General features: G+C 72.1%; 3 protein-coding genes across 3 annotated transcripts; 2 read left to right on the plus strand and 1 right to left on the minus strand.

The window, feature by feature from the left end:
* The first annotated feature begins 6,320 nt into the window (after nucleotides 1-6,320).
* On the plus strand, nucleotides 6,321-10,450 carry LOC104574560 (uncharacterized). The gene is given in 5 exon segments (XM_088532080.1): nucleotides 6,321-7,217; nucleotides 7,219-7,672; nucleotides 9,350-9,541; nucleotides 9,930-10,104; nucleotides 10,263-10,450. Coding segments are annotated over 5 exon segments (1,863 nt in total). The 5' UTR covers nucleotides 6,321-6,348; the 3' UTR covers nucleotides 10,436-10,450.
* Nucleotides 10,451-11,343: 893 nt separating this feature from the next.
* LOC104573293 (isocitrate dehydrogenase [NADP], mitochondrial) lies at nucleotides 11,344-14,292 on the minus strand. Its single transcript, XM_088532086.1, has 10 exons — nucleotides 14,201-14,292; nucleotides 13,631-13,796; nucleotides 13,350-13,510; nucleotides 13,135-13,278; nucleotides 12,925-13,061; nucleotides 12,618-12,769; nucleotides 12,434-12,546; nucleotides 12,267-12,364; nucleotides 11,727-11,819; nucleotides 11,344-11,550 (listed from the first exon to the last, which is right to left on the minus strand). Exons 1-10 carry the CDS (start codon nucleotides 14,249-14,251, stop codon nucleotides 11,463-11,465), a joined length of 1,203 nt encoding a protein of 400 aa, XP_088388212.1. The 5' UTR covers nucleotides 14,252-14,292; the 3' UTR covers nucleotides 11,344-11,462.
* Nucleotides 14,293-20,239: 5,947 nt separating this feature from the next.
* LOC148593140 (semaphorin-4B-like) lies at nucleotides 20,240-27,310 on the plus strand. The gene is made up of 14 exons (XM_088532088.1): nucleotides 20,240-20,363; nucleotides 22,479-22,639; nucleotides 23,087-23,149; nucleotides 23,231-23,329; nucleotides 23,410-23,521; nucleotides 23,603-23,719; nucleotides 24,108-24,265; nucleotides 24,594-24,775; nucleotides 24,846-24,996; nucleotides 25,096-25,306; nucleotides 25,384-25,499; nucleotides 25,573-25,736; nucleotides 25,893-25,987; nucleotides 26,604-27,310. Exons 1-14 carry the CDS (start codon nucleotides 20,261-20,263, stop codon nucleotides 27,308-27,310), a joined length of 2,439 nt encoding a protein of 812 aa, XP_088388214.1. The 5' UTR covers nucleotides 20,240-20,260.
* The last annotated feature ends 65 nt before the right edge of the window (nucleotides 27,311-27,375 follow it).

Below are 27,375 nucleotides of genomic sequence, written 5' to 3' on the forward strand. Positions count from 1 at the left end.
CAGGCTGCACTGTGGGGTGCCCGGGCTGTACTGTGGGGCGCGTGGGCTGCATCATGGAACGGCCGGCCTACACCGTGGGGCACCCGGGCTGCACCGTGGGGCACATGGGCTGCACTGTGGGGCACCCAGCCTGCACCATGGGGCACATGGGCTGCACCGTGGGGCACCCAGCCTGCACCATGGGGCCCCCGGGCTGCGGGAGCGCGGCCAGGCCCGGCACCGCCGGTGGCGCCGCAGCCGCAGGGCCGGGGCACCCGGAGCGCCGGCCGTGCCCGCACGCTCCCCGGCACCGTGCCGGCCGTGCTGGCTCTGCCGGGCGCCGGGGCCGCGGACGGGACCCACCGGTGCCGCTGCCGCGGGACGGGACCCGCCGGTGCCGCTGCCCCGCGTTCCGGGGCGGGAACGACGGCAGCGGGCGCAGGGCCCGGCCCGGCTCCCATCCCAGCAGCCGTCGCGGGAAGCGGCCGTCCCGCCGCCGGCTCCGGGGCGCCCCGGGAAGGTCCCGGCGTTCCCGCGGGGAGCCGACCTGGGCGCAGGGAGCGCCGCGCGCCGCCCCGGTTTGCAGGGAGGCTCCCACGCGGGGGGTGATGGTGGCGCTGGGCGGGTGACGCCGCCGTGTCCCGGTCACCATCGCGGCGCCGCGACGGGCCGGCCAAAGCGGAGCGAAGGCAGCGCTGCCATGGGCAGAGCTGCGCGTCGGCCCCGTTGGTTCTTGTGTCTCCTGTCCCCACTCGCTCTGCAATGAAGCAGGGGTTGAGGAGGGACCCGAGAGGGGGCCGCGCGCCCGGCCGGCCCCATGGCCACGAGGCCACCGAGGGCTGCGGTGGCGGCCGTGGGACCCTCCGCGCGACCCGGGGACCGGCACGTGGGGCTGCAGTGGGTCCCGTGGGGCTCCAGCCCCACCGCTAACAAAGGAGGGTTTTTAAAGCGAGATTCAGATAATGGTAACGCGGGGATAGGGGAGATGCTGGGGGAGATGAAAAGCAAGAGGGAAAGCAAGCAACAAGGAGAGCGGTTTGGAGAACAGAGGCAGCGAGGAGGGAGATGAAAGGGAAAGGAGGGAGATAAGAGAGGGAGAGGACGGATCTCGGTGCGGATCGGGGTTGCCAGGGAAACGGAAGGAATGAGGAGCGGGAGAGAAACGGAGAGGAGCCGGGCGGGATGCGGGAGCGGGGCAGGATGTGGGAGCCGGGCGGGATGCGGGAGCGGGGCGGGATGTGGGAGCCGGGCGGGATGCGGGAGCCGGGCGGGATGAGGGAGCCGAGCGGGATGCAGGAGCCGGGCGGGATGTGGGAGCCAGGCGGGATGCGGGAGCAGAACGGGATGCAGGAGCCGGGCGGGATGTGGGAGCCGAGCGGGATGTGGGAGCGGGGCGGGATGTGGGAGCAGGGCGGGATGTGGGAGCGGGGCGGGATGCGGGAGCAGAACGGGATGCAGGAGCCGGGCGGGATGCGGGAGCGGGGCGGGATGCGGGAGCGGGGCGGGATGCGGGAGCCAAGCGGGATGTGGGAGCGGGGCCGGGGCCAGCGGGATGGGGTGTCCCAAACCCGCTGCAGCCAGCGGCCAGGGCGCCATCCCAGCGGGAATGGGGCACCGTCCGCACAGAGCGGCATGGGCACCATCCCGGCGGGAATGGGATGGCCCAGGCCAGCCACAGCGAGCAGTGAGCATGCCATCCCGGTGGGAATGGGGCACCTTGGACCGTCTGCAGGGAGCGGCATGGGCACCATCCCGGCGGGAATGGGATGGCCGGGCACAGTGAGCAGGCAGGCGCCATCCCGGCGGGAATGGGGCTCCCTTGGCACATGGCGGCCCCGGCAGCGGGAGCTCCCTATGCAGAGCAGCCCGAGCTGGTGCCCGTCGTGGTTCCCCTCGGGTTGTTGTTGTTGCAAACAGCCACCGGGAGGTGAAAGCTCCATGCGGGGCAGCAGGGACGCGCGGGACCCCGCGGCCGTGGGGTCCTTCCCACTGCGATTCCACCAGGTACCGGTGACTGCCAGGGAAAAGGGAAAGCTCCTGTGGAACCGCGTGCTGCGGTAACGGCGCCCGCGGAGCGGAGCGGAGCCGCGTCCCGGCCAGGGCCGGCTCCCAAACCGGAGCGGAGCCAACGCGGAACCCGCTGCCATGAACCCCTGCACGCGGCTTCGCTTCCTGTTTCGGTTATTGCATGTGCTGCGTTTGGGCTTCTGCTGCACAAAAGCATTCCTTTTCTGGTCAGAATTCACCGATAGCCTCCTGGCTGCAAGCACATTAATATTTACTTCTTATCTTTGAAGTCAATATTGTGGTAATAATCTCTAGCAGAATTGCCAAAAAATTGCCCAGTGATGTGTTTTCAGCGCGTTGTACGTAGTCTTACGGAGCACGCTGCTGCGTTATAGAGACTGACAGACACAGTATCGCCTTTTCACTACCTCCTTTTTGCCCCACTTGTGGGTTTTTTGTTTCTGAAAATCACACTTGTTCATCTGGAACTGCTTCACGGGGTGTTTTACAGGTTTTTCCTTACCATAAAATACATGTGAAGTTAGCAGTGCTGTTTCCTAGTCAACATAGAGTAACGACCTCTTCTCCTGGAGATCTCTTCCAGGCATCCCTAGATCTAGAGATCTAATATAAATCTTCCTAAAATAACTGGGTTGGATGGTACCTAATTTGAGGGCACTGTTTGGTGTGTTTATATTTTGTTTGGATTGCTTTAGAACCAACAAGTTTATTTGGTCGCAGCGACCCGGCCAAACGAGCTCGTCTCCCACGCGCGGCGCGTTCTCGGGTGCAGAGCAGAGCCCGGCTCGTCTGCAGGGCCGTCAATCGCGACGACAGAAATGGTATTTTTAGGCTGCCCTAGATTCGGAGGGGAGGGAGGGGCCTCGCTGGGAATTTGGGAGGTTTCTGGAGCGCTGCGTGACGCGGGGACGCGGTGACACCGGAGCTGGCGGCGTTGGGCGGCCGGGATCGTTTGGCCTGGCCGGCTCCGTCCCGTGTTACGGACCGGCCCTCGTTCTGCTCCGTGTCCATGCGGAGTCTCGCGGCCGCCCAGCCCTGCCCGCGGGGACGGGGACGGGGCCGCCCGGCCCTGCTCTCCCGTCGCGGCGGCCGCGGCGCTCGGGAAGCTCCGTGTGGAGCATCCGGACGGGACCGGCCGCCTCCGCGCGCAGCCCCCGCGCTCGGGGGGTCCCCGGGGCCTCCTCAACCCTCCAGCCGCGCGCAGGACATTTCAGATCAGCTTTATAAATAGTTTTAGGTGCTTATCATAATCACGAGGAAAAGCAACATTCTTCTGCTTAAAAATTTTTTTTGGCTTGAAAGTTGCTTTTTGGGAAAACCACATGCACACACAGAGAAGCAAGCTGCCAAAAGAGGTGAAAAATATTTTTTTATTAAATTTAAATGAGACTGTTTTAGGGCCGGAGCAGTCGCCGCGCTCCGGTGCTGACGGACTGTGATGGCCCCGGCCCTGGGGGACCTGGGGACAGTGCCCGGCCATAGGGCCGGAGCAGGGGGACCCGGGGACAGTGCCCGTCCGTGGGGCCAGAGCAGGGCCCACGCTCCATCCGCACAGGGGTTACACCGGGAAGGCGGCTGTTGCTCTTCCTCCCGCAGGAGCGCGGCCAGGCCGCCCTTTCGGGTGTTCCTCTGGCTGCTCCTTGGGCCGTTACCCCAACGTGTGGCACCTGGTGACACACGGGCCGGCAGCAGCTGCCCCGGGCCCAGCGCAGGTGCCACCGTCCCCAGGTGACGAGGGGGCACCCAGGGCCCTGCCCGGCGCCTGCTGGGGAGGCTGCTCGGAGCCGGGTGTCCCGGGTGGCCGCGGTGCTGGTGTCACAGCCGGGTGAGTTACAGGGTGTCCCAGGTGAGTTACGGGGTGTCCCGGGTGGCCGCGGTGCCCAATGTCCCACTGAACGGTGACAGGGGGGACACCCCTTCGCACAGGGTTGTCCCCGCAGGAGATCCTGGCCCCTAACACGGTGCCGGGGGGGGCACCGGGTCCCTGCCGAGCCCCGTCCTGCGGCCGGGCGCGTTGTCCGGGGGAAGGGGCTTCCTGGGATCCCCTCGCCCCACGGCTCCCGGTCACTTTCCGGCTTCCCGGAATCCCCGCGGCTCCCGGTCACTTTCCCGCTTCCCAGGATCCCCGCGGCTCCCGGGGGCTGCGGCTGGGGTAGATCGGCTGCCGCCTTCCGCTTTGGGGCGGCTCAGGAAAACAAGGAAGGGAAGAGCAAGGGGAAGGGAAGTATCCGGGGATCGTGACTCCTGCCTGCGTGCGGATGGACACTGGAATACAGTGAGGAACGTCCTGGAGGCAAAGGCACTGCAGCAAAGGAGCTAGGAGGGGTTAAAGTCTGTATTTACATAAAAAACAGGTATCTGAGCAATTACTGATAACACAGAGATAAATGAGATTGCAGGGGGGAAAAAAAAGGGCAAGGAAGTGAAGGCTCAAAACATCCAAGGTTAAAAGATACCCAAGGAAAGAGGAACGAGGCCGCAGTGGAGCCTCCAAGGAGGCGGCAGGGGGAGCGGGGGCTCCGGGGCTGCACCGGGAACGTCCGCACGTGACAACGGGACGAGGAGCCGCGAGCCGGCCCGGACAGGCGCTTCCCAGAACAGGGAGGAGCGGGGAAGGGGGGAAGCGGGGAAGGAGCCTCCCGCGGAGGCCGGGAGCCCCGGAGCGGGTCCCGGCGGCAGGGCAGGGATCCCGGCGGGAGCCGCTGCCGTGGGATGAGCCGCGGGATCCGCCGGGGAGCCGCCCGCGGTGCCGCAGGGATCCGTGTGGGAACGGGTGTCGTCTGCACAGGAGCAGCAGCCGGAGCAGGCGCCGGGGGTCAGCGCAGGGAGACGGGATGGGGACGGCGGAGCAGGGCGTTCGGGTCGTGTTCCGGGGCCCGCGGGGAGCGCGTTGGGATGCGGCCGCCGCTCCGGGGTCCGGTGCGTGACCTGGAGTGGGTTATTGCACCGTGCTGTGGGGAAACAGCTCCCTGCTGCTGGGAAAAGGGGGATCCGCCTTGGATTGCAGGGGGCCTCCAGCCTACGGAGACACGGGATTGATGCGGCCTGCCCGGAGCAGGGAGGGGAACGGGAGCCCAACGGGCTGCTCCGCTTTCCTGCCTCCCCCTGGCCCGGAACCGGGAAGGCTCCGTTCCCAGGCCAAGGCCCTGCGGAAGCCGCTTCCTGCTTTTCGCTTCCATCACTTCCCGGGAATTGTACGAGCAGATCCTTGGAGCCAGGCTATTGTTTGTACGATTCCTTCCGGGAAACTGCTGCTATTTCCCAGCTGTCCGAAATTCCCGGCTTCACCCTCGCTGCCGCTGCGGCTCCCCCGGCCCGGCCCTGGCTCCTGCCCTGCTCCTGCCCCGCTCCGCAGGGATGCGCCGTGTCCCTGGGCTCCGCTGGAACGTGGGCGGCCCCGGGGGCACCTGGCAGCGCGGGTGGTCCAGGCCCATCCCGGCATCCCGGTGCTCCGCATCCCCATCCCCCCGCTCTCCTCCCCGCCCTGCTCCGCTCTTTGTCTCCTGCCTCCCCTCCTCCTCCTCCTCCTCCTCCTCCTCCTCTCTCCTTTCTTCCTCCCTGTTCCGGAGGGTTTCTCCTCACTGCCCTCCCGTGGGGACAGGATGGGGACAGGATGGGGACGGGATGGGGACAGGATGGGGACGGGATGGCCCTTCCCCTCGGCAGCCCCTGCGGCCTCTCTGCTCCGGATGAGGCCTCTATTCCCAGCCTGGAAGCAGTGCCCGGCTCCGTGGGATGGAGGGAGCCTTGGAGCAAGCGCTGGCGCGGGGGGCTCTGCCCGGACAGGCTCCGGGAGCCGCACGGAGCCGGCTCCGTGTCGGAGCAGCCGCGTCCCCGCTCCGGGGCAGCGCGAGGCCGCGGTGCCACCGCGGGTCCCTGCTCCGCACGGGGCGTCACGAGGGGCCGGGGTGACCGCACGCCGGCAGGGTGCGGGGCTCCGTGCGCATCCCCGGAGCGGCGTCCCCGGAGCGGCGTCCCCGGAGCGCTGCCCGTCCCGCGGCTGCCGGCAGCCCCTTTCCAGGAGCCCCTCCGGGGTGGCTGCCACCCCCAGCGTGGCTGTCGCGGCCACCTCCCTGTTCCGCAGTGTCACCGTGCGCGTCCCCTTCCCCGCACGCTTCCCCGCCGTGAACGGGGGAGCTGCTCCGAGGCGGGTGCGGAGCGGAGCACGGAGCAGAGCGCGGAGCAGAGCGCGGTGCAGGCACCGTGCCAGGCTGGGCCCCCGGGGACACGGGGCTCTGTGGGTGCCGGGGGGCCGTGGGGAGGCCGTGGGGCAGCCGTGGGGCGCCCCATGGAGCTGACGCCGCTCTCGCCCGCAGCCATGCCGGAATAGCCGCCCGAGCCATGGAGCGCTTCGCCGAGAGCGCCACGCAGACGGACGCCGTGGTGGTGCTGTCCCTGGCGCAGGCCGCCGTGCTGGGCCTCGTGGCCGACAATGAGGTGTTCGGGGCCACCGTGAGCCCCGGCGGCTTCTTCCCCGGGCTGGGGAGCTCCCCGGGGCCGCGCGGGCCCGAGGGCGGCTGCACGCCGGAGCCGGAGCCGGAGGAGGCCGCGGAGGAGGAGGCCGCGGAGGCCGAGCCGGCCCTCGGGAAGCAGGCCCGGCGCAGGAAGCGGCCGCCCGTGCGGCTGGTGCCCAAGATCAAGCGCGAGAAGGCGGAGGCGGGAGAGGAGGCGGCCGCGGCGGGCGGCGACGCCGCGGAGGAGGCGCCGCGCGGCCGCGCGCACGAGGAGCCCGGCCGCGAGAGGCCGGCGCCCGGCGGCGCCGTCAAGATGATCGACCTGGGCGCGTTCGGCAGGAAGCCGCGGCGCCTGCGGCACCTGCGGCGGCACCTGCGCCAGGAGCTGCAGCTGGAGCGGGGCGGCCGCGAGCCCCGCGCGCCGCGCGGCGCCGACGCCAACGCCGACACCGCGGGCCCCGCCGCGGCGCCCGCCTCGCCGCAGCGCGTCAAGAGCGAGCAGGGCCCCGCGTGGCGCGGCGCCGCCGAGCCCGCGGCACCCGGCGAGCGCAGCAAGAAGGCGCAGCTGGACCGGCTGGACATCAACGTGCAGATCGACGACTCGTACCTCGTGGAGGCCGGCGACCGCCAGAAGCGCTGGCAGTGCCGCATGTGCGAGAAGTCCTACACCTCCAAGTACAACCTGGTCACCCACATCCTGGGCCACAACGGCATCAAGCCGCACTCGTGCCCGCACTGCAACAAGCTGTTCAAGCAGCAGCCACCTGCAGACCCACCTGCTGACCCACGAGGGCACGCGGCCCCACAAGTGCGAGGTGTGCAGCAAGGCCTTCACGCAGACCAGCCACCTCAAGCGGCACATGCTGCTGCACAGCGACATCAAGCCCTACAGCTGCCGCTTCTGCGGCCGCGGCTTCGCCTACCCCAGCGAGCTCAAGGCGCACGAGGTGAAGCACGAGCACGGCCGCTGCCACGTGTGCGTCGAGTGCGGCCTGGACTTCCCCACGCTCACGCAGCTCAAGCGGCACCTCTCCACGCACCAGGGGCCCACGCTCTACCAGTGCCTCGAGTGCAGCAAGTCCTTCCACTACCGCAGCCAGCTACAGAACCACATGCTGAAGCACCAGAACGTGCGGCCCTTCGTGTGCACCGAGTGCGGCATGGAGTTCAGCCAGATCCACCACCTCAAGCAGCACTCGCTCACGCACAAGGTGGGTCCCGGGGGCCGGCGAGGGGCCCCGTGCGGGTGGCTGACGTGGGGGCTCCTGCAGCTGCAGCTCAGCGGGTCCCGGGGGTCCTGGGTGGGCACAGGGCGCTCTGCAGCGCTGCAGCTCCGGGGGTCCTGGGCGGGCGCAGGGCGCTCTGCAGCGCTGCAGCTCCGGGGGTCCTGGGTGGGCACAGGGCGCTCTGCAGCGCTGCAGCTCCTGGGGTCCTGGGTGGGCGCAGGGCGCTCTGCAGGGCTGCAGCTCCGGGGGTCCTGGGTGGGCGCAGGGCGCTCTGCAGCGCTGCAGCTCCGGGGGTCCTGGGCGGGCGCAGGGCGCTCTGCAGCGCTGCAGCTCCGGGGGTCCTGGGTGGGCGCAGGGCGCTCTGCAGGGCTGCAGCTCCGGGGGTCCTGGGTGGGCGCAGGGCGCTCTGCAGCGCTGCAGCTCCGGGGGTCCTGGGCGGGCGCAGGGCGCTCTGCAGCGCTGCAGCTCCGGGGGTCCTGGGTGGGCGCAGGGCGCTCTGCAGGGCTGCAGCTCCTGGGGTCCTGGGTGGGCGCAGGGCGCTCTGCAGGGCTGCAGCTCCCGGGGTCCTGGGTGGGCACAGGGCGCTCTGCAGGGCTGCAGCTCCGGGGGTCCTGGGTGGGCGCAGGGCGCTCTGCAGGGCTGCAGCTCCGGGGGTCCTGGGTGGGCACAGGGCGCTCTGCAGCGCTGCAGCTCCGGGGGGTCCTGGGCGGGCGCAGGGCGCTCTGCAGCGCTGCAGCTCCCGGGGGTCCTGGGTGGGCGCAGGGCGCTCTGCAGGGCTGCAGCTCCTGGGGTCCTGGGTGGGCGCAGGGCGCTCTGCAGGGCTGCAGCTCCGGGGGTCCTGGGCGGGCGCAGGGCGCTCTGCAGCGCTGCAGCTCCTGGGGTCCTGGGTGGGCACAGGGCGCTCTGCAGCGCTGCAGCTCCGGGGGGTCCTGGGTGGGCGCAGGGCGCTCTGCAGGGCTGCAGCTCCGGGGGTCCTGGGTGGGCACAGGGCGCTCTGCAGCGCTGCAGCTCCGGGGGTCCTGGGCGGGCGCAGGGCGCTCTGCAGCGCTGCAGCTCCGGGGGTCCTGAGCGGGCGCAGGGCGCTCTGCAGCGCTGCAGCTCCGGGGGTCCTGGGCGGGGCGCAGGGCGCTCTGCAGCGCTGCAGCTCCGGGGGTCCTGGGTGGGCACAGGGCGCTCTGCAGGGCTGCAGCTCCTGGGGTCCTGGGTGGGGCGCAGGGCGCTCTGCAGGGCTGCAGCTCCCGGGGTCCTGGGTGGGCGCAGGGCGCTCTGCAGGGCTGCAGCTCCCGGGGTCCTGGGTGGGCACAGGGCGCTCTGCAGGGCTGCAGCTCCGGGGGTCCTGGGTGGGCGCAGGGCGCTCTGCAGCGCTGCAGCTCCTGGGGGTCCTTAGCAGGCGCAGGGCGCTCTGCAGCGCTGCAGCTCCGGGGGTCCTGGGTGGGCACAGGGCGCTCTGCAGCGCTGCAGCTCCGGGGGTCCTGGGCGGGCGCAGGGCGCTCTGCAGGGCTGCAGCTTGCAGCCCGGCGCGAGGAGGAGGAGGAGGAGGAGGCAGGACGCCCTTTGGGAAGGCGCAGCCGGGGGGTGGATGTCCCCCGCCGTGGCCGGGGCGCAGGGTCCCTGCGGGCGCCGCGGCGCTGCCCCTGCTCACGCGCCGCGTGGCCCTTGCAGGGCGTGAAGGAGTTCAAGTGCGAGGTGTGCGGGCGCGAGTTCACGCTGCAGGCCAACATGAAGCGGCACATGCTCATCCACACCAGCGTGCGGCCCTACCAGTGCCACATCTGCTTCAAGACCTTCGTGCAGAAGCAGACGCTCAAGACGCACATGATCGTGCACTCGCCGGTGAAGCCCTTCAAGTGCAAGGTACCGCGGGGCGGCCCCGGCCCTGCTCTCCGCTCCCTGGGGCGCGTTGCCGGCAGCGGGTGCCGCTTGGCGCTGCCGTCCCCGTTCGCCGGAGCTGCAGCTCCCGCTCAGAGCTGCGGCCGGGAGGGAAGGAGGACGGAAGGGCCGGGTGGGAGCGACGGCGCCTGCCCGCTCCAGCCGGCCAGGAGCTCCCGAACGGCAGCACTGCCTCCTCCCGGCCTCCCGCGGAAGGGTGGGAGCCGAGCGGAGGAGGGAAGCGGCCAACTAGCCTTGGAAACCCGTGGGAATAACCAGGGGAGCCCGGGAGGGAGGTTTGACCTGGTCCCCGGGGCAGGAGCGGCTGCCGGGAGCGCGGAACGGGCCTGGCTGATGGGAGCGCTGTCCGTAGGTGTGCGGGAAGTCCTTCAACCGCATGTACAACCTGCTGGGCCACATGCACCTGCACGCCGGCAGCAAGCCCTTCAAGTGTCCCTACTGCTCCAGCAAGTTCAACCTGAAGGGCAACCTGAGCCGGCACATGAAGGTCAAGCACGGGGTCATGGACATCAGCCTGGACAGCCAAGGTAGGTGCCGGCTGCACTCGGTGTCTTTGGGGATCGATTTGTGGATGCCTTTTTGCAGTGTGAGCAGAGCCTGCTTCTGCAGCCGGCGCTGCCCCCGCGCCGCAGCCGTGGGGCAGCCGTGGGGCAGAGGCCGCATGTCCTTTCCCGCGCTGTTCTAGATGCCATGATGGAGCTGGCCGGGACGGACCCCGCGGAGCTGGACGGGCAGCCGGAGATGGAGGACTACGAGGAGGAGAGCTCCTTCGAGTACGGCGGGGTGGGCGCCGCGGCGGCCGAGCACGCGCTCACGGAGCAGGCCATGCAGGAGATGGCCTATTACAACATGTTGTAGCGGGGCGGCTGCGCGGCCGGCGCCGCGGGACGGGGCGGGGGGTCCCACGGGGCCGGGAGCCGCAGGGGGGTCCTGCCCGTGCCCCCCGGGAGCCGCTGGGGCTCCCGTCCTGCGAGGGGAAGGGAAAGGGAAGGGGAAGGGAAGGGAAGGCTCCTCCCGGGCGTCGCTAACTACCTCCTGGGCCCCCGCGCGGCCGCGGAGCAGCCGGAGCCCCGCGGAGCAGCCGGAGCCCCGCGGCGCCGGAGCCGTCTCGGCACGACCGCCGCCGCCTCCACAGGGCACACACAGAATATTTTCTTACAAACGAATTGCTCGGTGGAAGCAGCAGCTCGGAGCAGAGCAGCTTTAGTGAGCAATGTATTTAAAGGAAGGCAAACCCTGTTCAACTTGAGCAAATGATGGTATTTTGAAAGTAATTTATTTTTTTCAGATGTGCCGCGTGGTTGGATTTATCTTTTCACTGAGTTCAGTTTCCTTTAAGCAATGTTCTTTGTAACCCCGTGTAACGTGTGTGGTCTGTGCCGCCGCGCGCGGAGGGGGCTGCGCTGGCACCGGGACGGTGACGGAGCCGAGCGGGAGCCGCGGGGGCGCCGGGAGGAGCGGGACGGCAGGGCCGGAGCTCCCCTGGGCTCAGCCCCTGCCCGGCTCCCCCGTCCCGCTCGTCCTGCTCGTCCCGAACGTCCCGCTCATTCCCTCTCCCCCTTGTCCCAGTGGGGCCAGTGTGGGGCAGCAGCTCTCACGCGCCCCGTCCACCGCGCGCGCCGGGGCCTGGCACGTGTTTAATGGCTACGGTTGGCACCGCGACAGCAGCTGTTACACAAATTACAGCCCGGCAAACATTGCCCTTCCCCAACCCCCCTGCTACAGCACCCCTGCTACAAATACCCTAAAAACACTCGTAGGAAAACTGCTTATAAAAATCATTTCAAAAGTTCCTGAGCCAAGTCAGCGAGCTAAAGGCAACGGCTCCCTACCGGGTTAGAAATGAGGTAAACGCCTGGCGGCACGCACGGCCCCAAGGGCCCCTCTACTTCTTGCCCAGGGCTTTGTCCAGGTTGTTCTTGATGGCGTCGAGGAAGTCCGTGGTGTTCACGAAGTGCTCGTTCAGCTTCACGCTGCGAGGAAGGGCAGGGAGGGCTGCGGGCGCCGCTGCGGCCGCCCCTGCCCGTGCGGGGAGCACCGCGACGCAGAGGGGCCGAGGAGACGCGCCGGGCCCGTGGGTGCTCCGCGGCCGCCGGGGCCATCCCGGGGCCGACCTGCCCGTGTCCCCGTGCCCCGCGGCCGCGCTTACTTGGCCAGCCCGTGGATGCAGCCCGCGAGGTCCTTGGTCATCGTGCCGCTCTCCACGGTCTCCACGCAGACCCTCTCCAGCGTCTGCGCGAACCTGCCGAGCGCAGGGTCACGCGCGGCGCCCGCGGGGCCGGCGCCGAGGCCAAAGGCCAAAGGCCACCGCGCGCCGCCCGCCACGTCGGCACCGCGGGGCCCCCCGCGCCGGGGCCGCCAGACAGAGCCCGGCACCGCCGGGAGGTGGTTCCCACCGCCCCACAGCCCCCTGCCCCACAGCCCTGCAGCCCCATGCCCTGCAGCCCCACACCCCACAGCTCACCGTCCCGCAGCCCCCACAGCCCTCAGGCCGCAGCCCCACAGCCCCCTGCCCCACAGCTCCCACCCTGCAGCGCCCAGCGCCGACCCCACAGCTCCCTGCCCCACAGCTCCCTGCCCCACAGCTCCAGCCCCGCAGCCCCCGATCCCACAGCCCCCACAACCCCCATCCCTGCAGCCCCTGCAGCCCCCACAGCCCCCATCGCTGCAGCCCCGGCCCCGCACTCACTTCATCAGCTCGGGGTTACTGTCCAGCTTGCCCCGGTGCTCCAGGCCCCGTGTCCAGGCGAAGATGCTGGCGATGGGGTTGGTGCTGGTGGGCCGGCCCTGCGGGGTGGACGCTCAGCGGCTGCGCGCGGCCGGCGCCGGCGCGGCGCTGCGGACGGGGTCACCCACCTTCTGGTGCTCGCGGTAGTGGCGGGTGACGGTGCCGTGCGCCGCCTCCGCCTCGATGGTCTTGCCGTCCGGACACACCAGCACCGAGGTCATGAGGCCCAGGGAGCCGAAACCTGCAGCGGGACGGGGGTCAGGCCCTGCGGCAGGAGGGAGCGCGCGGCGCTGCCCGTCACGGCCGCCCCACCTTGCGCCAGGATGTCAGACTGCACGTCGCCGTCGTAGTTCTTGCAAGCCCACACGAAGCCCCCCGCAGATTTCAGCACCTGGGCCACCATGTCGTCGATGAGGCGGTGCTCGTACCAGATCTTCAGCTTGTCGAAGTCCGTCTTGTAGTGCCTGGCGGGGAGGGCTGGCGTCAGCCGGGCAGCACGGGGTGCCCGTGTCACACCAGGTGCCCCCGCGCCCGTCACCCTGCTCCGAGCCCCGTCCCAGGGATGCGCAGGGAGCACCCGGGCTGCAGAGCCCGCACGGGCGCTCGCGAGGGTCCGTACTTGTCGAAGATCTCCTGGAAGATGTCCTTGAAGCGCCCGTCGTAGGCCTTGAGGATGGTGTTCTTGGTGCTCATGTAGAGCGGCCATCTCTTCTGGATGGCGTACTGGAAGCAGCTGTGCGCGAAGCCCGAGATGGACTGCGGACAAAGCGCCCGGTGAGCCGGGCCGCGGCCGTGCGCGGGGAGCGTCCCGGCGCGGAGCCGCCCTCACCTCGTCCGTGTTGTACATGCCCATGCCCACGCCGCCCCCGGGGAAGTTGTACACCTCCCACTCGCGCGCCGCGCTGCCGTCCTTGGGCGTGAAGACCATCTTGAAGGTGCCGGACTTGTTCACCACGAAGTCGGTGGCCTTGTACTGCGGGGAGCAGCGCGGGGTTGGCGCCTGCGGGAGCCCCGCGCCGCCGCGCGCCCGCCACACTCGCGCACCTGGTCGCCGTGCGCGTGCCGGCCGATGGTGATGGGCTTGTTCCAGCCGGGCACCAGGCGAGGGATGTTCTTGCAGATGATGGGCTCCCGGAACACCGTGCCGCCCAGGATGTTGCGGATCGTCCCGTTCGGGCTCTTCCACATCTTCTTCAGCTTGAACTCTGCGGCGGGCGGGGGTCAGACCCCAGCCCAGGACCCCCTGCCCAGCCAGCTCCCAGGCGGAGCCCTTTCCCCCGGGAATGCCGCATCCGTGTCCCAGCGGGGCGGCCACCCGCTCCCACCTTCCACTCTGGCCTCGTCGGGCGTGATGGTGGCGCACTTGACGGCCACGCTGTACTTCTGCGTGGCCAGCGCCGAGTCGATGGTGACCTGGTCATCCGTCTTGTCGCGGTGCGGCAGCCCCAGGTCGAAGTACTTCAGCTGCACGTCCACGTTGGGCAGGATGAGCTGGCGGAGCGGGGGCAGCGTCAGCGCGGCGGGAGCAGCCCGGCACCCGCAGGGACGGCCCCGGCGCCGCCGCCGCCGCCGGCCGAGGCCTCCCCGTGCGGCCCCGGCGGAAGGTGCTCGGCAGAGGCAGCTGCTTCCTGCGCACGCACGGAGCCAGGGGGGCCGCGGGGGACGGGCCGGCGGTTCCGCACGCGCTAACGCCGCGGGTGCCGCGGGCACGGAGCCCGCACGGGCTGCAACGGGCACGGCAGCACCCGTGGCACCGCGCGGGCTGCAGGGGGACGGCGGGAGGGAAGGGGACGCCGTGGGACCGGGCCGACGTCAGCGCTGGGCGGGAGCCACCGCGCGGCGCCCGGCCGGCACGCGCAGGGCCAGGTCGCGGCGTCCTCCCGCCGCGCCGGTACCTTCTCCTTGATGAAGGCCCAGATGATCCGCGTCATCTCGTCGCCGTCCATCTCCACCACCGGGTTGGCCACCTTGATCCGCTTGTCAGCATCTGGGGCGGCAGCAGGGGGGTGTCACGGGCACCCCGGCCCTGCAGCCGCCCCCGGCGCCGGGGCTGCCGCTGGGCTCCGGTGCGGGGCCGGGACCCCCCGGGCGCCGTCACCTCCCGCCGCCCCCCACGCAGCCCGCGGGCGCGGGGCCTTCCTGTCCCCGCACGGGCCGGCCCCCCCGCTCGAGGGCAGCTCCTGAGGGGCCCAAACCCGAGTGGGGCCCCACGCGGGGGGGCTGGGACCCCTCTCGGTGCAACCCCCCGCTCAGGCCCCGGGCGCAGCCCCGACCCCGCGGGGCCCGGGCCGCGGCGGCAGCACCGCGCGCCGGGTCACAGCGCCCCCCGGCCCCGCCGGGCCCGGCTCGCAGCGCGGACCCCCCGTCGAGGCCGGGCCCGGCTCGCAGCGCGGTCCCGCCGGGCCCGGGCCGGGTTCGGACCCCGCCGGACCCGATGCCCCCCGCGGCTGCCGCTCGCGGCCCCGCCGGCCCCGCCGCCCCGTCCCGCGCGCTCAAGGACACGTCCCCGTCCCGGGGCCCGCGCGCACTCACAGTGGCGGCGCGGGGCGCCGGGGCCCGGCCCGAGCGCGGTGGCGGCGGCGGGGGCGGCCCGGGGGGGCAGGCGGGCGGCGCGGCCCAGCGCGACGGCGGCCCCGAGGCAGCGGGACATGGCGGGACGGCGGCGGCGGCGGCGGCGGCGGCGGCGGCGGGAGGGAGGCGGCTCCGCCCCGGCCCCGGCGCCGCCCCCCGACGTGCGGCCGGGGCCGCCCCGAGGGGCCGCGCGGGGGGCGGGGGCGGCTCCGGGGCTCCGCGTGGCCCGGGGGGCTCCCGGCGGCCCCACGTGGGCCGGGGGGCTCCGGTTCCCCGGCGCTCCGCGGCCTCCCGGGGCCGCAGTCCCGGGCGCCCCTCGGCCCTGCTGGCCCCGCGTTCCCGGCTGTCCCTCCAGGTCCCGCGTCCCCGGGCCCCACGTCCTCGGGGGTTGGCGTCCCTCGAGGTCCCGCATCCCCAGGCTCTGTGTCCCCTGGCACTGCCCTCCCCAGGGCCGCTGTCCCCGGCCCGGGCTCCTGGACATCTGCACCGGGGCAGCTGCCAGCGCAGCCGAGCGCCTGGCGCCGGCGCCACTTCCCTGCATAGGAGCGAGCGGGTCCGTGACGCAGGGCCCTGCGCCCGGCAGCGCCGCGTGCCCCGGAGCGGGGCAGGGGGGTCTGCACCCCATGCCCGGGGCTCAGGGGGGCCGGGGCGCCCTTCCCAACCCCCCCACGGTGCATCCCGCTGCCCTGGCGCCCCGGAGCCCGAGGCCGCATCCCGCTGGCCGCGGTGCCAGTGGCTTTTTTTAGCTGCGGGGCAGGCGGATCCCGGGCAGGGAGGCGCCCGCAGGGGGGCCGCGCTGACGTGCGCCCGCTCTAACATTAACCAGAGCGCAGGCCCGCGGCCAGGCGGCTCCGTGCAGGGCCCGGGCCCCCCGCTGCCGCCCTGCGCCGGCCCCGGCAGCCCCATTCCGGAGCGGGCTGCTTCCCTGCATCCCACACTGCCGTGGAATGGGGACCTGCCGCGGCAGGACCGACCCCCACGGGATCCAGCTCTGCGAGGCCACAGGAGGCATCGCAGCCCGACTGGACTGGTGCCGGAGCTGCCACACGACCCAATGCAGGGAGCTGCCGTTTGTTTCAGGGAGCTTCGGATTTGCTCTGGGAATAGGCAGATGTGCTCCAGGACTGTGCAAAGTTGCTCTGGGAATGTGCAAATTTGCTCTGGGAAGCTGCAGGTATGCCCCTGGAAGCTGCCAGTTTTCTCCATAGATGTGCTAATTTTCCCTGGATATCTGCAGTTTTCCAGCCGGTGTGGTGGCAGGCGTCCCTGCAGCGCTGCACCTCTGTCCCGGCCCCAGGCACGGCTGCTCCCCGGTGCTGCACGGGCCTTGCTGCCCCGGGCCTGGCGGCCAGCGCCGCCCCGTGACCGCGCTGTCCCCGCCAGGTCACACCAGCCAGCATGGCCGGAGCGGCCGGGTGGCACCGTCCCAGGCCGGGCTGGTCTCAAACAAAGGCCTGGCCTGGCCGCAGCCCAAGCCAGCGGCTGCGCTGCCAAACCACGTCCCCAGCTCCCGCCCCAGGGCTGTGCGGGCGGGGGACACGGGGGACCCGGCCTCGCTGTCCCTGTGGGTGGCTGCGTGGCCGGCAGAGCTCTGGATCCAGCGCATCTGGCACCGGAGCAGGGCAGGGGGTGCAGCCCCTGCGCACTGGCACCTTCCTGGGTGCTTGCACAGCAGGGGCTGCACGGCCAGGACAGCATGGCCGAGGGGTGACAGGGAGCCATTTAGAGCTACAACATGCACGGGGTTTCGGGGAGCAGCCCCCTGCGCCTGCCAGCATCAGGGACGTGGCACCTGCGCCCCACGAGCAGGACGGGCACAGCCCGCAGCTCCGCTCCTGCAGCCCTCGGCATGCCGGACACGCACCCAGCGGTGCGGGGACCCCGTCCATCCATCCCTGCCCATCCCCACTCATCCCTATTTGCATCCATCCCGATCTCCATCCATCCCCATCCATCCCCATCCCACCCCTCCAGCTGGGTGCTGGACAGCGGTGGGTCCCCACGGGTGCCAGCACCGTGGTGGGCAGGGGACCCTGTGGGGCCGCATGTCACGAAGCTGCCCATGGCTCGCTGTCCGGGTGAGCAGATGGCAGCGCTCGGGGACGTGGCGCGGCCGCGGTGGGGACAGGCAGGCCGGGCCGCAGGGTCAGGACGGGCAGCGCCGGCCGTGGGGAGGGAGCTGCAGCGCTGGCGCCGGCCGCCTGCCCCTGCCCGGCCCCGCGGGCGCTGGCAGCAGCCTGGGGCAGGGAGGCACCGCGGGGCTGCCGGGAGCCACGTGTCACCCCAAAACGCCCGCAGCGGGTGTCACCACAAGAACCTCATGGAGATGCCTGAGGCAGGCGCCTCCCAAAGCACCCGGAGCCACGTGCACCACCAGGACCTGGCAGAGCTGCCCGGGATGGCACTGGGGACGGGCACGGGAGTCCTTGCACCTGCTGCAGCACTGACACCCCAACCCTCGCCCCACACAGCCCCGTCCCCGTCCTCACAAGAGAGGGGCTGCAGGGCCAGCACCCAGGGCCAGTGTCCCCACCCGGGGCCAGAAACACCCAGGGCTGGAGCTCCCACATCCAGGGCAGGGGCACCCCAAATGGGTGATCCCCTCCCAGCCCCAGCACCCTGGGCTCTCCCTGAGCTGGAGCCGGGGGGCTGCTCCTATATCCTGGAGCCAGGAATGTCCCCCCCGCTCCGGAGTCCTGCACCCTGGGCCAGGAGCCTCCCCAGTTCTGCCTCCCCATCCCTCCCCCGAGCCAGGGCTGCCCCCCGGCTCCTGCCCCCTGGCCGCAGAGAGCCCCCGGCTCTGCCCCCCGCTCTGCCCCCCCGCTCTGCCCCCCACTCTGCCCCATGGCTCCTGCCCCCCGCTCTGCCCCACGGCTCCTGCCCCCCGCTCTGCCCCGCGGCCCCGGCCCCCCGGCGGAGCAGGACCCCCCTGCGCAGCCCCGGCGGGGCGGAGCGGGGCGGGCGGCGGGCGGGGCTGCGGCCGGGCCGGGCCGGGGGCGGCGCGGGGCCGGGGGCGGCGCGGCCCTTTGTTGCGCGCGGCGGGCGGGGAGCGGGAGCCGCCGGAGCCGCCCGCGCCCTGCGCCGGGGGGAGCCCCGGAGCCGCCCGCGCCGCCGCCGCCGAGCCGGTAAGAGCGGGCGGGGGGCGTGAGCGTGAGCGTGAGTGTGAGCGTGAGTGTGAGCAGGGCCGCGCGAGGCGGGCGCGCGTGTGCACGGGGCTGTGCGGGCTGCGGGCGCGAGAAGGCGCGTGTGCGTGCGAGCAAACGTGCACGGAGCCCGCGCAAGGCGGGGGGCGCGGGGATGTGCGCGACGCTGTGCACGGTGTGCGTGTGCACGGGGGGTGCGTGTGCACGGGGGGGGGTGCGTGTGCACGGGCGCGTGTGCAGGGGCTGTGCCCGGGCGGGGTCGTGCAGGGGGTGCTGCGTGGGAGCGGGTCTGCGCGCACGGCGTGCGGGGTGCGTGTGCACGTACATTTGTGCGTGTGGGCAGAGGAGCAGCCAGGGCTGCGTTTGCGGCTGGAGCCAGCGCTGCGTGGAGTGGGGTGGCCGGGTGTTCCCAAGTGCGGGTGTTTGCAGCACAGGGTGTGTGCGCACAGTCAGGCACGGTGCCTGTGTTTACGTGTGTAGGGGGTGTGTGTGTATGCCGGGCGCTCGTCTGAGGGTACCGTAGTGCCTACACTGTCTGCACCTGTCTCTGTGTTGCTGGTGCGTGTGTGTGCTGCTCACCCCACATCCTCATGCATGGGCCAGCCTGGGGGTTGCTCGTGGTCCCGCAGGAGCAGCCATGCGCTCCCAGCACGGTGCCGGCAGGGACCCCCGCTGCGGTGGGACGCGTGTGGGTCCCAGGGCTGCCATGCGGAGCAGCAGGGTCTGGGAGCACCTGCGTGAATCAGCACGCACCGGGCAGCGCACAGGGCTGCAGGTGCGGGTGCAAGCGCGCCGCCCACGCTGCCGAGCCCACGGGAATCCCGCGTCGCTGTGCAGAGCAGGGCCAAGGGCTCTGGCGTGGGACGTGGCCCCGCGCTGGCTCCCTTCCCTGGTGCGGGCTGCAGGGCCTCGGCCCCGAGCAGCGTCCCTGCCCGGGCGGCGCAGAGGCTGCATGCAGGCACATGCAGGGCCGCGCCAGGACACGCCAGGGCGCACGGCAGCATGTCCTGCACCGGCAGCCGGCGGGACCGCGGGAGAAATGGGAGGTTGTTGTCAACAGCCCGGGCTGCCAGCGCGGCCAGGGACGGGCTGACACGCAGCCACTTAAAGGCGCAGGCCCTGCTGGGGTCCCACGTGGGGCTGAGGCCCTGCACACTCGTGCCGTGCAGGACGCTGCTGGCTCAGCCCTGAGACGCGGAGCCCCCTCCTGTCCCTGTCCCATGTCCCGTCCTGGCGGCGGCACTTCCTGGGCAAAGGGTACCTGCCGATAAGGAAGGTGGGGTGGAGCCGGGCGCTGCTGGCCCAGGAAGGGACGCGGGAGCCGCAGGGAGCCGGGCTGGGAGCAGAGGGAGCCTTGGGGCCGCGGTGCCAGGTAGGGCCGGGCTGGCGCGGGGGGGCTCTGCGGCCAGGGGCGCTGCCGGTGCGGAGCCGAGAGGAGCCCCTCGGCCGCGCGTTGCCATGGCAAAAGAGGCAGCTGTCATTAATAACGCGTTGCTGTGGCAACAGCAGGGAGCAGGGCAGTTCCCGGGGGGCCGCACGGGACCCTCAGCCCCACGGTGCCGCCCCCAGGGCCTCGACCCTGCCGGCCCCACGCTTGCCTGCGTCCCAGCACCGGAGCTCTGGGATGTCGGGCACCCCCGGTGCTGGGTGTGCGGTGCCGACGGGGGACACCAAGGGGGCTGTGGGAGAGGAGCATCCCGTGCCGGCAGCTCTGGTGCTGGCATCTCATGCCGAGCTCTTCTGGGGCTTCTCCGCCGCGGGGGGCAGCGCGGGGTGAGGGGGACCCTGGCTGCAATTAGGTGGCAGGATGAAGCACAGGCCCCGTCCAGGCTGCCGTGGGCTGAGGGGCAAAGCAGGAGGCGGGAGGGAAGGAGCCGGGCGCTGCCGGGTCCCCCGGGCAGGGCACGGCGGGGGAAGCTCGCGGCGCTGCGCCCCGCTGGCCGGCGCTGCCGGGGCAGCTCGCGGGGCCGGGGCCGGGGCCGGCTCCGCCGGGACGCGGGCGGCAGCTCCGGGCCGGCCCCCGAGGGCGGGTGCCGGGGCCGCCGGGGCGGGGCCGCGGGGCGGCTCCGGGGCTGCCGGGGCGGGAGCCGTCGGGCCGGGCCGGGCCGCTCAGCCGCTCTCCCCCCGCAGGTCGGCAGCGCCCGGCGGCGTCGCGGGAGGCGGCGGAGGCTCCGCGCCCGGCCCGGCCCGGCCCGGCCCGGCCGTGCCCTGCTCGGCCCGGCCCGGCCCGGCCCGGCCGCCATGGCGCCGCGGCCGGCGCTGCCCGTCGTGGCACACTCGGTGCTGGCGGCTCTGCTGCTCTCGGCGGCCCAGGAGCCGGTGCCTCGGGTGAGCCTGCCCTACGGTGAGTGCTGCGCGCGGGACCGGCCGCCCCGGGAGCCCGGGTGCTGCTCCGGGCGCGGGGTTTGGCGGGGGGGCCATGCACAGCTCGTAGGTTGCAGCCAAGGGAGCTGCTCCCCCTGTCCCGCAGCTGCCCCCGGTGCGGGCGGCCGAGGCTCTGCGGCTCCAGCGTGGGGACGCCCTGTGCCACCGCAGTGCTGAGCCTGCAGAACCCTGGCCCGGCAAGCCGGGGCTCGCTGTCCCGCGGCAGGGACCGTGGGCCGCGTGGGATGGGGCTGGGCGGCCAGGGGGGCTCAGCGCACCCTGTGCCCGGGGCTGCCACCGCTCCTGTCCCAGCCGCGTGGCCTGGGTGCTCGGCGCGTCCCCATGTGCCCTGCACTGCCCTGGGGTGCAGTGGGGCTGTGCAAGGGGCTCCCAGCTCGGCAGCGTGTGAGGGGTTTGGGCCAGGATGTGGCTGGCCGGGGTCTGGGAGCACTCCCTGCAGTTCCTTGGAACTCGGCCGCCGGACGAGGCAGCAGTTGCGGCCCCCTCCGTGGAATTGTCCCGGTGTGGGGAGCTGGCGGGGGGCACAGGCGGCCCCTCCATGGAGCAGCTGCATCCAGCACGGCCGCGTGGGGCCTGTGGTGGGCTGGGAGGGAGGAGCAGGGCAAGCTGCTCTCCTGGAAGCGGCTGGATTTGCCTCCAGCAGGTTTGTCTGGAACAAGCAGGTCCTGTCCTGACAGGTCCCTCTGGCAGCGGGCACGGGCGCCGGGAGCTGCTCCCTGCGCCGGGAGGGCTGCGCAGGGGCGGGAGGCTGTGCCCTGCGCTGCCGGGATGAGCCCCGCGCCGGCGGGATGTGCGTGGGGCAGGAACTGCACACGGAGCTGGGGCTGCACGGGCTCTGCCCCGGGACACGAGGGCTGTGCACGGGGCAGGACACTGCCAGGGCCAAGGGCTCTGCAGGCCACGGGGTAGAACCAGGGTGCGAGGGATGTGCATGGGGCAAAGGCTGCTGGGGCTGGCGATCCTGGCCCTGCTTCAGCAGCGCTGCCCACGTGGGAGCAGCTCGGGGCTGGCGGAGCTGGATGCCCATGCAGTCCGTGCTGACCAGAGCCGTGCCGTGCCGTGCCAGAGGGCGGCCAGCTCCGGGGCCTGGCCGGGCGGGCGCGGGAGGCGGCCGCGTGAGTCAGCCGCGCGTCCCGCTGACACAGCCGGCCCCGCTGATTCAGCGCCCGTGACGGGAGCGGAAGGGCTTCCGTGGCCCGGCCGCCCACGCACCCGCCGCCCAGGTGAGCGGTGGCACCGCCGGCCTCCTGCCCGTGCAGGGGAGCTGCGCCTGGGGCTCTTCCCTGGCACCGGCAGCCCTGGGTTCACTTCCCAGCGTGTTTCCCAGGGCAATTCCCAGGGTTCTTCCTGGAGAACTTCCCAGGCACGATGCAAGTGCCAACGCTGCCCCGGGCAATGCCGGGGCCGTGCGCCACTCACCAGCGGCGCGATGCAACATGTGCCTGACCCGCATGTGCCAGCCCTGGCCCCGCTCAACGGCGAGAGAGCTGCGAGCAACCCAGCCCCATCCCAAACCTGCTTCCTGCCTGTTTTTGTGGCTGGAGCAGGAGTTTTGGGTGGGTCTCGATGCGCCCTGGGGTCTGCTGGGCGCTTCCTGCACTGCCAGGCTCCCGCACTGCCCCTGGCCCTGGCTGCTGCTGGGGACGCGGACACCGTGTGTTGTACCTGGCACCGCAGTGCGTCCCGGGCCAAGTGTGCGGAGCTGCCGTGGGGCAGCCGCAGGGAGAGCCCCGAGGACACGAGCTGCAGGAGCAGCCCGGGGCTCTGCAGCTGCACCCGCCCGTGCATGCGGCTGTGTGCGCCCTGGGGCCGTGCACACCGCGGAGCCCCGAGGCCGGGCGCTGCAAGGCCCTGTGCACCGTACAGCCGTGCCTGCTGCGGAGCCATGCATGCCCCAAGGACGGGTACTGCAAGGCCCGATGCACTGTACAGTTGTGCACACCGCGGAGCCGTGCGTGCCCCAAGGCCACGCACTGCGAGGCCCTGCGTGCTGCGGGCTGCCGCGTGGCTACAGGCACTGTGGGACGTGTCCCTGCGCGGGGCTGCGGCCGACGCTGCCGCTCTCCCTCGGCAGACTCTCCCGAGCGGGCGGTGCAGCGGTTCGAGGCGCCCGGCGTCACCAACGTCACGGCGCTGCTGCTGAGCCCTGACGGCGGCACCCTCTACCTGGGGGCGCGCGAGGTGCTGCTGGCCGTCAACACCAGCCGCTTCGAGCCGGGGCCGCTGGTCCGCAGGGTGAGTGCAGCCCCGCGCAGCCGTGCGCGCTGCACCGTGCGCCCCGTGTCATGAGCGCCTTGCCGTGCGCCCCATGCCATGAGCGCCGTGCCGTGCGTGCTGCGCCATGCGCCCCATGCCATGCGCCCCGTGCCATGCGTGCTGCACCGTGCGCCCCATGCCATGAGCGCCGTGCCGTGCGTGCTGCGCCATGCGCCCCATGCCATGAGCGCCGTGCCGTGCGCCCCATGCCGTGCGTGCTGCGCTGTGCGCCCCATGCCATGAGCCCCGTGCCGTGTGCCCCGTGCCGTGTGCGCTGTGCCGTGCGCCCCATGCCATGAGCGCTGTGCCGTGCGCCCCATGCCGTGTGCGCTGCGCCGTGCGCCCCATGCCGTGCGTGCTGCACCGCGGGCACCGTGCCGCACATGGGAGCTGCGTGGCCGCCCCGCTGACCGCGGCTCTCTGCAGCTGCCCTGGAGCGCGGACACCGAGAAGAAGAGGCAGTGCGTGTTCAAGGGCAAGGACCCGCAGGTGAGCCCCGCGGCGGGGCCGGGGCCGGGCTCGGGCCAGCCTGGGGCCGCGCGCTCAGCGCGCTCCTCCGCCTCTCCGCAGCGGGACTGTCACAACTACATCAAGATGCTGCTGCGGCTCAACAGCACCCACCTGTACACGTGCGGCACCTGCGCGTTCAGCCCCGCCTGCGCCTACGTGGTGAGCCGGCCGCGCTCCGGCCGGGCCGGCCGCAGGGACACGGGCGGCCCCGGCGCTGCTCAGCACCGCTCGCCTTGCAGGACGTGCAGAGCTTCAGCCTGGAGCGGGACGCGTCGGGGAAGCCGCTGCTGGAGGACGGCAAGGGCCGCTGCCCCTTCGACCCTGAGTACAAGTCCACGGCCGTCATGGTCGGTAAGGCTCGCCGTGCCGGGGCGCCGCGCTGCAGCCGGGCAGGCGCCGCAGCGGGTCCCAGCGGGCACTCGTCTCCCGCAGATGGCGAGCTCTACGCTGGCACCGTCAGCAACTTCCAGGGCAACGAGCCCACCATCTACCGGAGCCAGGAGAGCCGCATCTCCCTCAAGACAGAGAATTCCCTCAACTGGCTGCAGGGTGCGGAGAATTCCCTTAACTGGCAGGGGCTGGTGCGGGTCAGGGCAGTGCCTGCCTGCAGCGGGGAGGCGCATGGCGGGTGCAGGACGGACCCCGTGCACGTGGGAGGCGTGTGAGCGTGGGAGAGGTGCTGCACGTGCGTGCAGGACAGGCTCTGTGCAAGCGCGTTGGCTGTGGTATGTGTGGGATGGCGCATGTGGGATGGGCACCACGCGAGCAGGACAGGTGCTGTGCATGCAAGATGCATGCAGGATGGATGCATATGAGGCATGGTGCTGTGCATGAAGCACAGGCGCTGTGCATGCAGGCTGGGGGCTGTGCACACCCGTGGCAGCCGTCGCGGAGCCTCGGGCGCTCAGCGCGGTGCTCACGGTGCCTGTGCCCCCAGACCCCGTCTTCGTGGGCTCAGCCTACCTGCGGGAGAGCCTCCCCGCGGGCAACCCCGAGGGTGACGACGACAAGATCTACTTCTTCTTCAGCGAGACCGGCAAGGAGTTCGACTACTTTGAGAACACCATCGTGTCACGCATCGCCCGCGTGTGCAAGGTGGGGCTGCGGCGAGCGGGGCCCGGGGAGGGCCCCTCTATCCCGCCTGCCCTTGTCCCACCGCATCCCGTAGCCCTGGGAAGGGATCGGCCTCTGCTGGCAACTGCTGCAAGGTCCCGGCTTGGCAGCGCCCGGCCCAGGATGCAGCACCAGCTCGCTGCACCCCTGCGCCTCGCTGCATCCCCCCCACCTTGCTGCAACCCCCCCACTGCATCCTCTGCCCCCCTGCATCCCCGCCGCTGCACCCCCTGCCTGGCCCTGCTGTCGGGGTGGCCGGGGGCTGCTGGGGTCCCCGCTGCGGGCTGGGGCTGACGCTGCGGCGCTGCAGGGGGACCAGGGCGGCGAGCGCGTGCTGCAGCGGCGCTGGACGACCTTCCTGAAGGCGCAGCTGCTCTGCTCGCACCCGGACGACGGCTTCCCCTTCAACGTGCTGCGGGGCGTCTTCGCGCTCACGCCGGGAGAGCAGCGCTGGCGCGAGACGCTCTTCTACGGGGTGTTCACGTCGCAGTGGTGAGGGCCGCGGGGCTCGCCGGGGCCGCGGGGGCTCCGCGGCGCCTCACGCGCCCGCGCTCGCCCGCAGGAGCAAGGGCGGCCTGGGCGGCTCGGCCGTGTGCGCCTTCCCCATGCGCAGCGTGCAGGGCGCCTTCGCCGGCCTCTACAAGGAGGTGAACCGCGAGACGCAGCAGTGGTACACGGACACCAGCCCCGTGCCGGAGCCGCGGCCGGGCTCGGTACGTGCCTCGTCCCGGGACGGGCGCGGGGTGTCCCCGGTGCCGCCGCGCGCCCCCGGTGCCGCCGCGCGCCCCGTCCCAGCGCCGCTGTCCCTGCAGTGCATCACGAGCCGCACGCGGCACCTGCGCATCAACTCGTCGCTGCAGATGCCGGACCGGGTGCTGAACTTCGTCAAGGACCATTTCCTGATGGACAGCGCGGTGCGGAGCCAGCCGCTGCTGCTGCAGAGCCGCGTGCGCTACCTGCAGATCGGCGTGCACCGCGCGCAGGGCCTGCGCGGCACCTACGACGTCCTCTTCCTGGGCACCGGTGCGTGCGGGCGGCGGGGCGGGCAGGGGCCAGTGCCGCCCGCGCCGGCCCCGCTCAGCGCCGCGCTCGCCCCGCAGACGACGGGCGGCTGCACAAGGCGGTGCGCGTGAGCCGCAAGGTGCACATCATCGAGGAGATCCGCGTCTTCCGCGCCGGGCAGCCCGTGCTGCAGCTGCTGCTGGACCCGCCACAGGCACGAGCACGCGCGGGGGCTCGGCCCGGCCCCGCTGCGGAGCACCGCGGCGCTGACCCGCTCTGCCCCGCAGGCTCTGCTCTACGCGGCCTCCTACGACGCCGTGGCCCAGGTGCCCTTCGCCAACTGCAGCCTGTACCGCAGCTGCGGCGAGTGCGTGCTGGCCCGCGACCCCTTTTGCGCGTGGGGCCGGGGCGCCTGCCGCCGCCTGCCCCCCGGCCCCCGCGCGCACGCGCAGTGAGTGCTGCCCCCGGCCCCACGTGCCGCCCCCGGCCCCCTGTGCTGTCCCCGCTGTCCCCTGCAGCGGTTCCTGCTGCCCCCCATCCCTGCAGCGGTTCCTGCTGCCCCCCGTCCCCGTGTGCTGTCCCCGCCACCCCGACCCCTGTGTCGCAGGCTCTGGGCGCAGGACGTGGAGGGCGCGGACACGGAGCGGCTCTGCCGCCTGCCCAACGCGTCGCAGCCCCGGCCCCGCGTGCTGCAGCCCCCAGGTGAGCGCCTGCCCGCGGGGTCCCGGGAGCGCGGGAGCAAGGACGGGGATGGGAACGGGGGCGGAGAGGGAGAATACAAGGATTGGGATGGGGACAGGCATGGGGATGCATGGGGATGATGGGAATGGGGATAGGGGTGGGAATGGGGATGGACAAGGGATGGACAGGGAAGAGGACGAGAATGGGGATGGAGGAGAATGGGAATTTGAGGGGGATGGGGAAAGGGACAGGAATAGAGGTGCAGTTGGGGTTGGGACAGATACAGGATGGAGATAGGACAGACATGAGGATTGGGCCAGGGATGGGAATGGGAGGGGGATGAGATGGAGATGTGACATGGACAGAATGGGGATGGGAACAAGGACAGGCATGGGGATGGGGAGAGAAATGGGGATGGAAAGAAAGACAGAGACGTGGATGGGAACACGGACAGGGATGGGGATGGGGAGAGAAATGGGGATGGAAAGAAAGACAGGGATGTGGATGGGAACAAGGACAGGGATGGGGATGGGGGTGAGATGGAGAAGGGCCGGGGCTCGGGACGGGGCCTGGGCCGGGCAGGAGCCGCGGGTGGCAGCGGCTCCCGGCAGCCCCGCCGACGCTGCCGCCCCCGCAGCCTCGGGCGCCCCGTGCCAGGCGGTGCGGCTGCCGCCCAACGCGGTGCGGCCGCTGCCCTGCCAGCTGCTGTCCAACCTGGCCACGCGCCGCTGGGCGCACAACGGGGCGCCCGTCAACGCCTCCTACCTGGTGCTGCCCGACGGCGCCCTGGTGCTCGTGGGCAGCCCCGAGCGCGCCGGCACCTACGAGTGCTGGTCGCTGGAGGAGGGTTTCCGCCAGCTCATGGCCAGCTACTGCGTGGCGGTGCCGGAGGCGGCGCCGGGCGGCCGCGACGCGCCGCAGACGGCCAGCACGTCCCGCAGCACCGCGGCGGCCGGCGGCGCGGCCCGCCTGCGCGCCAAGACCTACTGGACCGAGTTCGTGGTGATGTGCGTGCTGTTCGGCGCCGCCGTGCTGCTCCTGGGGCTGTTCCTGCTGCGGCGGCACGGCGCCGGCATGAAGGCGCTGCTGGAGCCGGCCGAGGCCGCGCGGCGCAAGCCGGCCGAGAGCCTCCCGCTCAACGGCGGCGGGCTGCCCAGCGCCGCCCCGGAGCACAAGGGCTACCAGGCGCTGCGCGAGCACGGCGCGGCCGGCAGCGCCGCGCGGCCCTGCTCCGAGTCGGAGAAGCGGCCCCTGCACGTGCGCGACAGCCTCGTGGAGGTGTCGCCGGCCAGCGCGCGGCCCCGCGTGCGCCTGGGCTCCGACATCCAGGACTCGGTGGTGTGAGGGGCCGGAGCCCAGCCCTGGGACGCCGCTGAGCCCGCGCGGCGGGCACGGCCCCGCGCGCCGCG

This window comes from Tinamus guttatus, unplaced genomic scaffold (assembly GCF_059628265.1).
Source record: "Tinamus guttatus ecotype Peru unplaced genomic scaffold, ASM5962826v1 Tinamus_guttatus_pri_ptg000454l, whole genome shotgun sequence".
NCBI classification, from domain to species: domain Eukaryota; kingdom Metazoa; phylum Chordata; class Aves; order Tinamiformes; family Tinamidae; genus Tinamus; species Tinamus guttatus.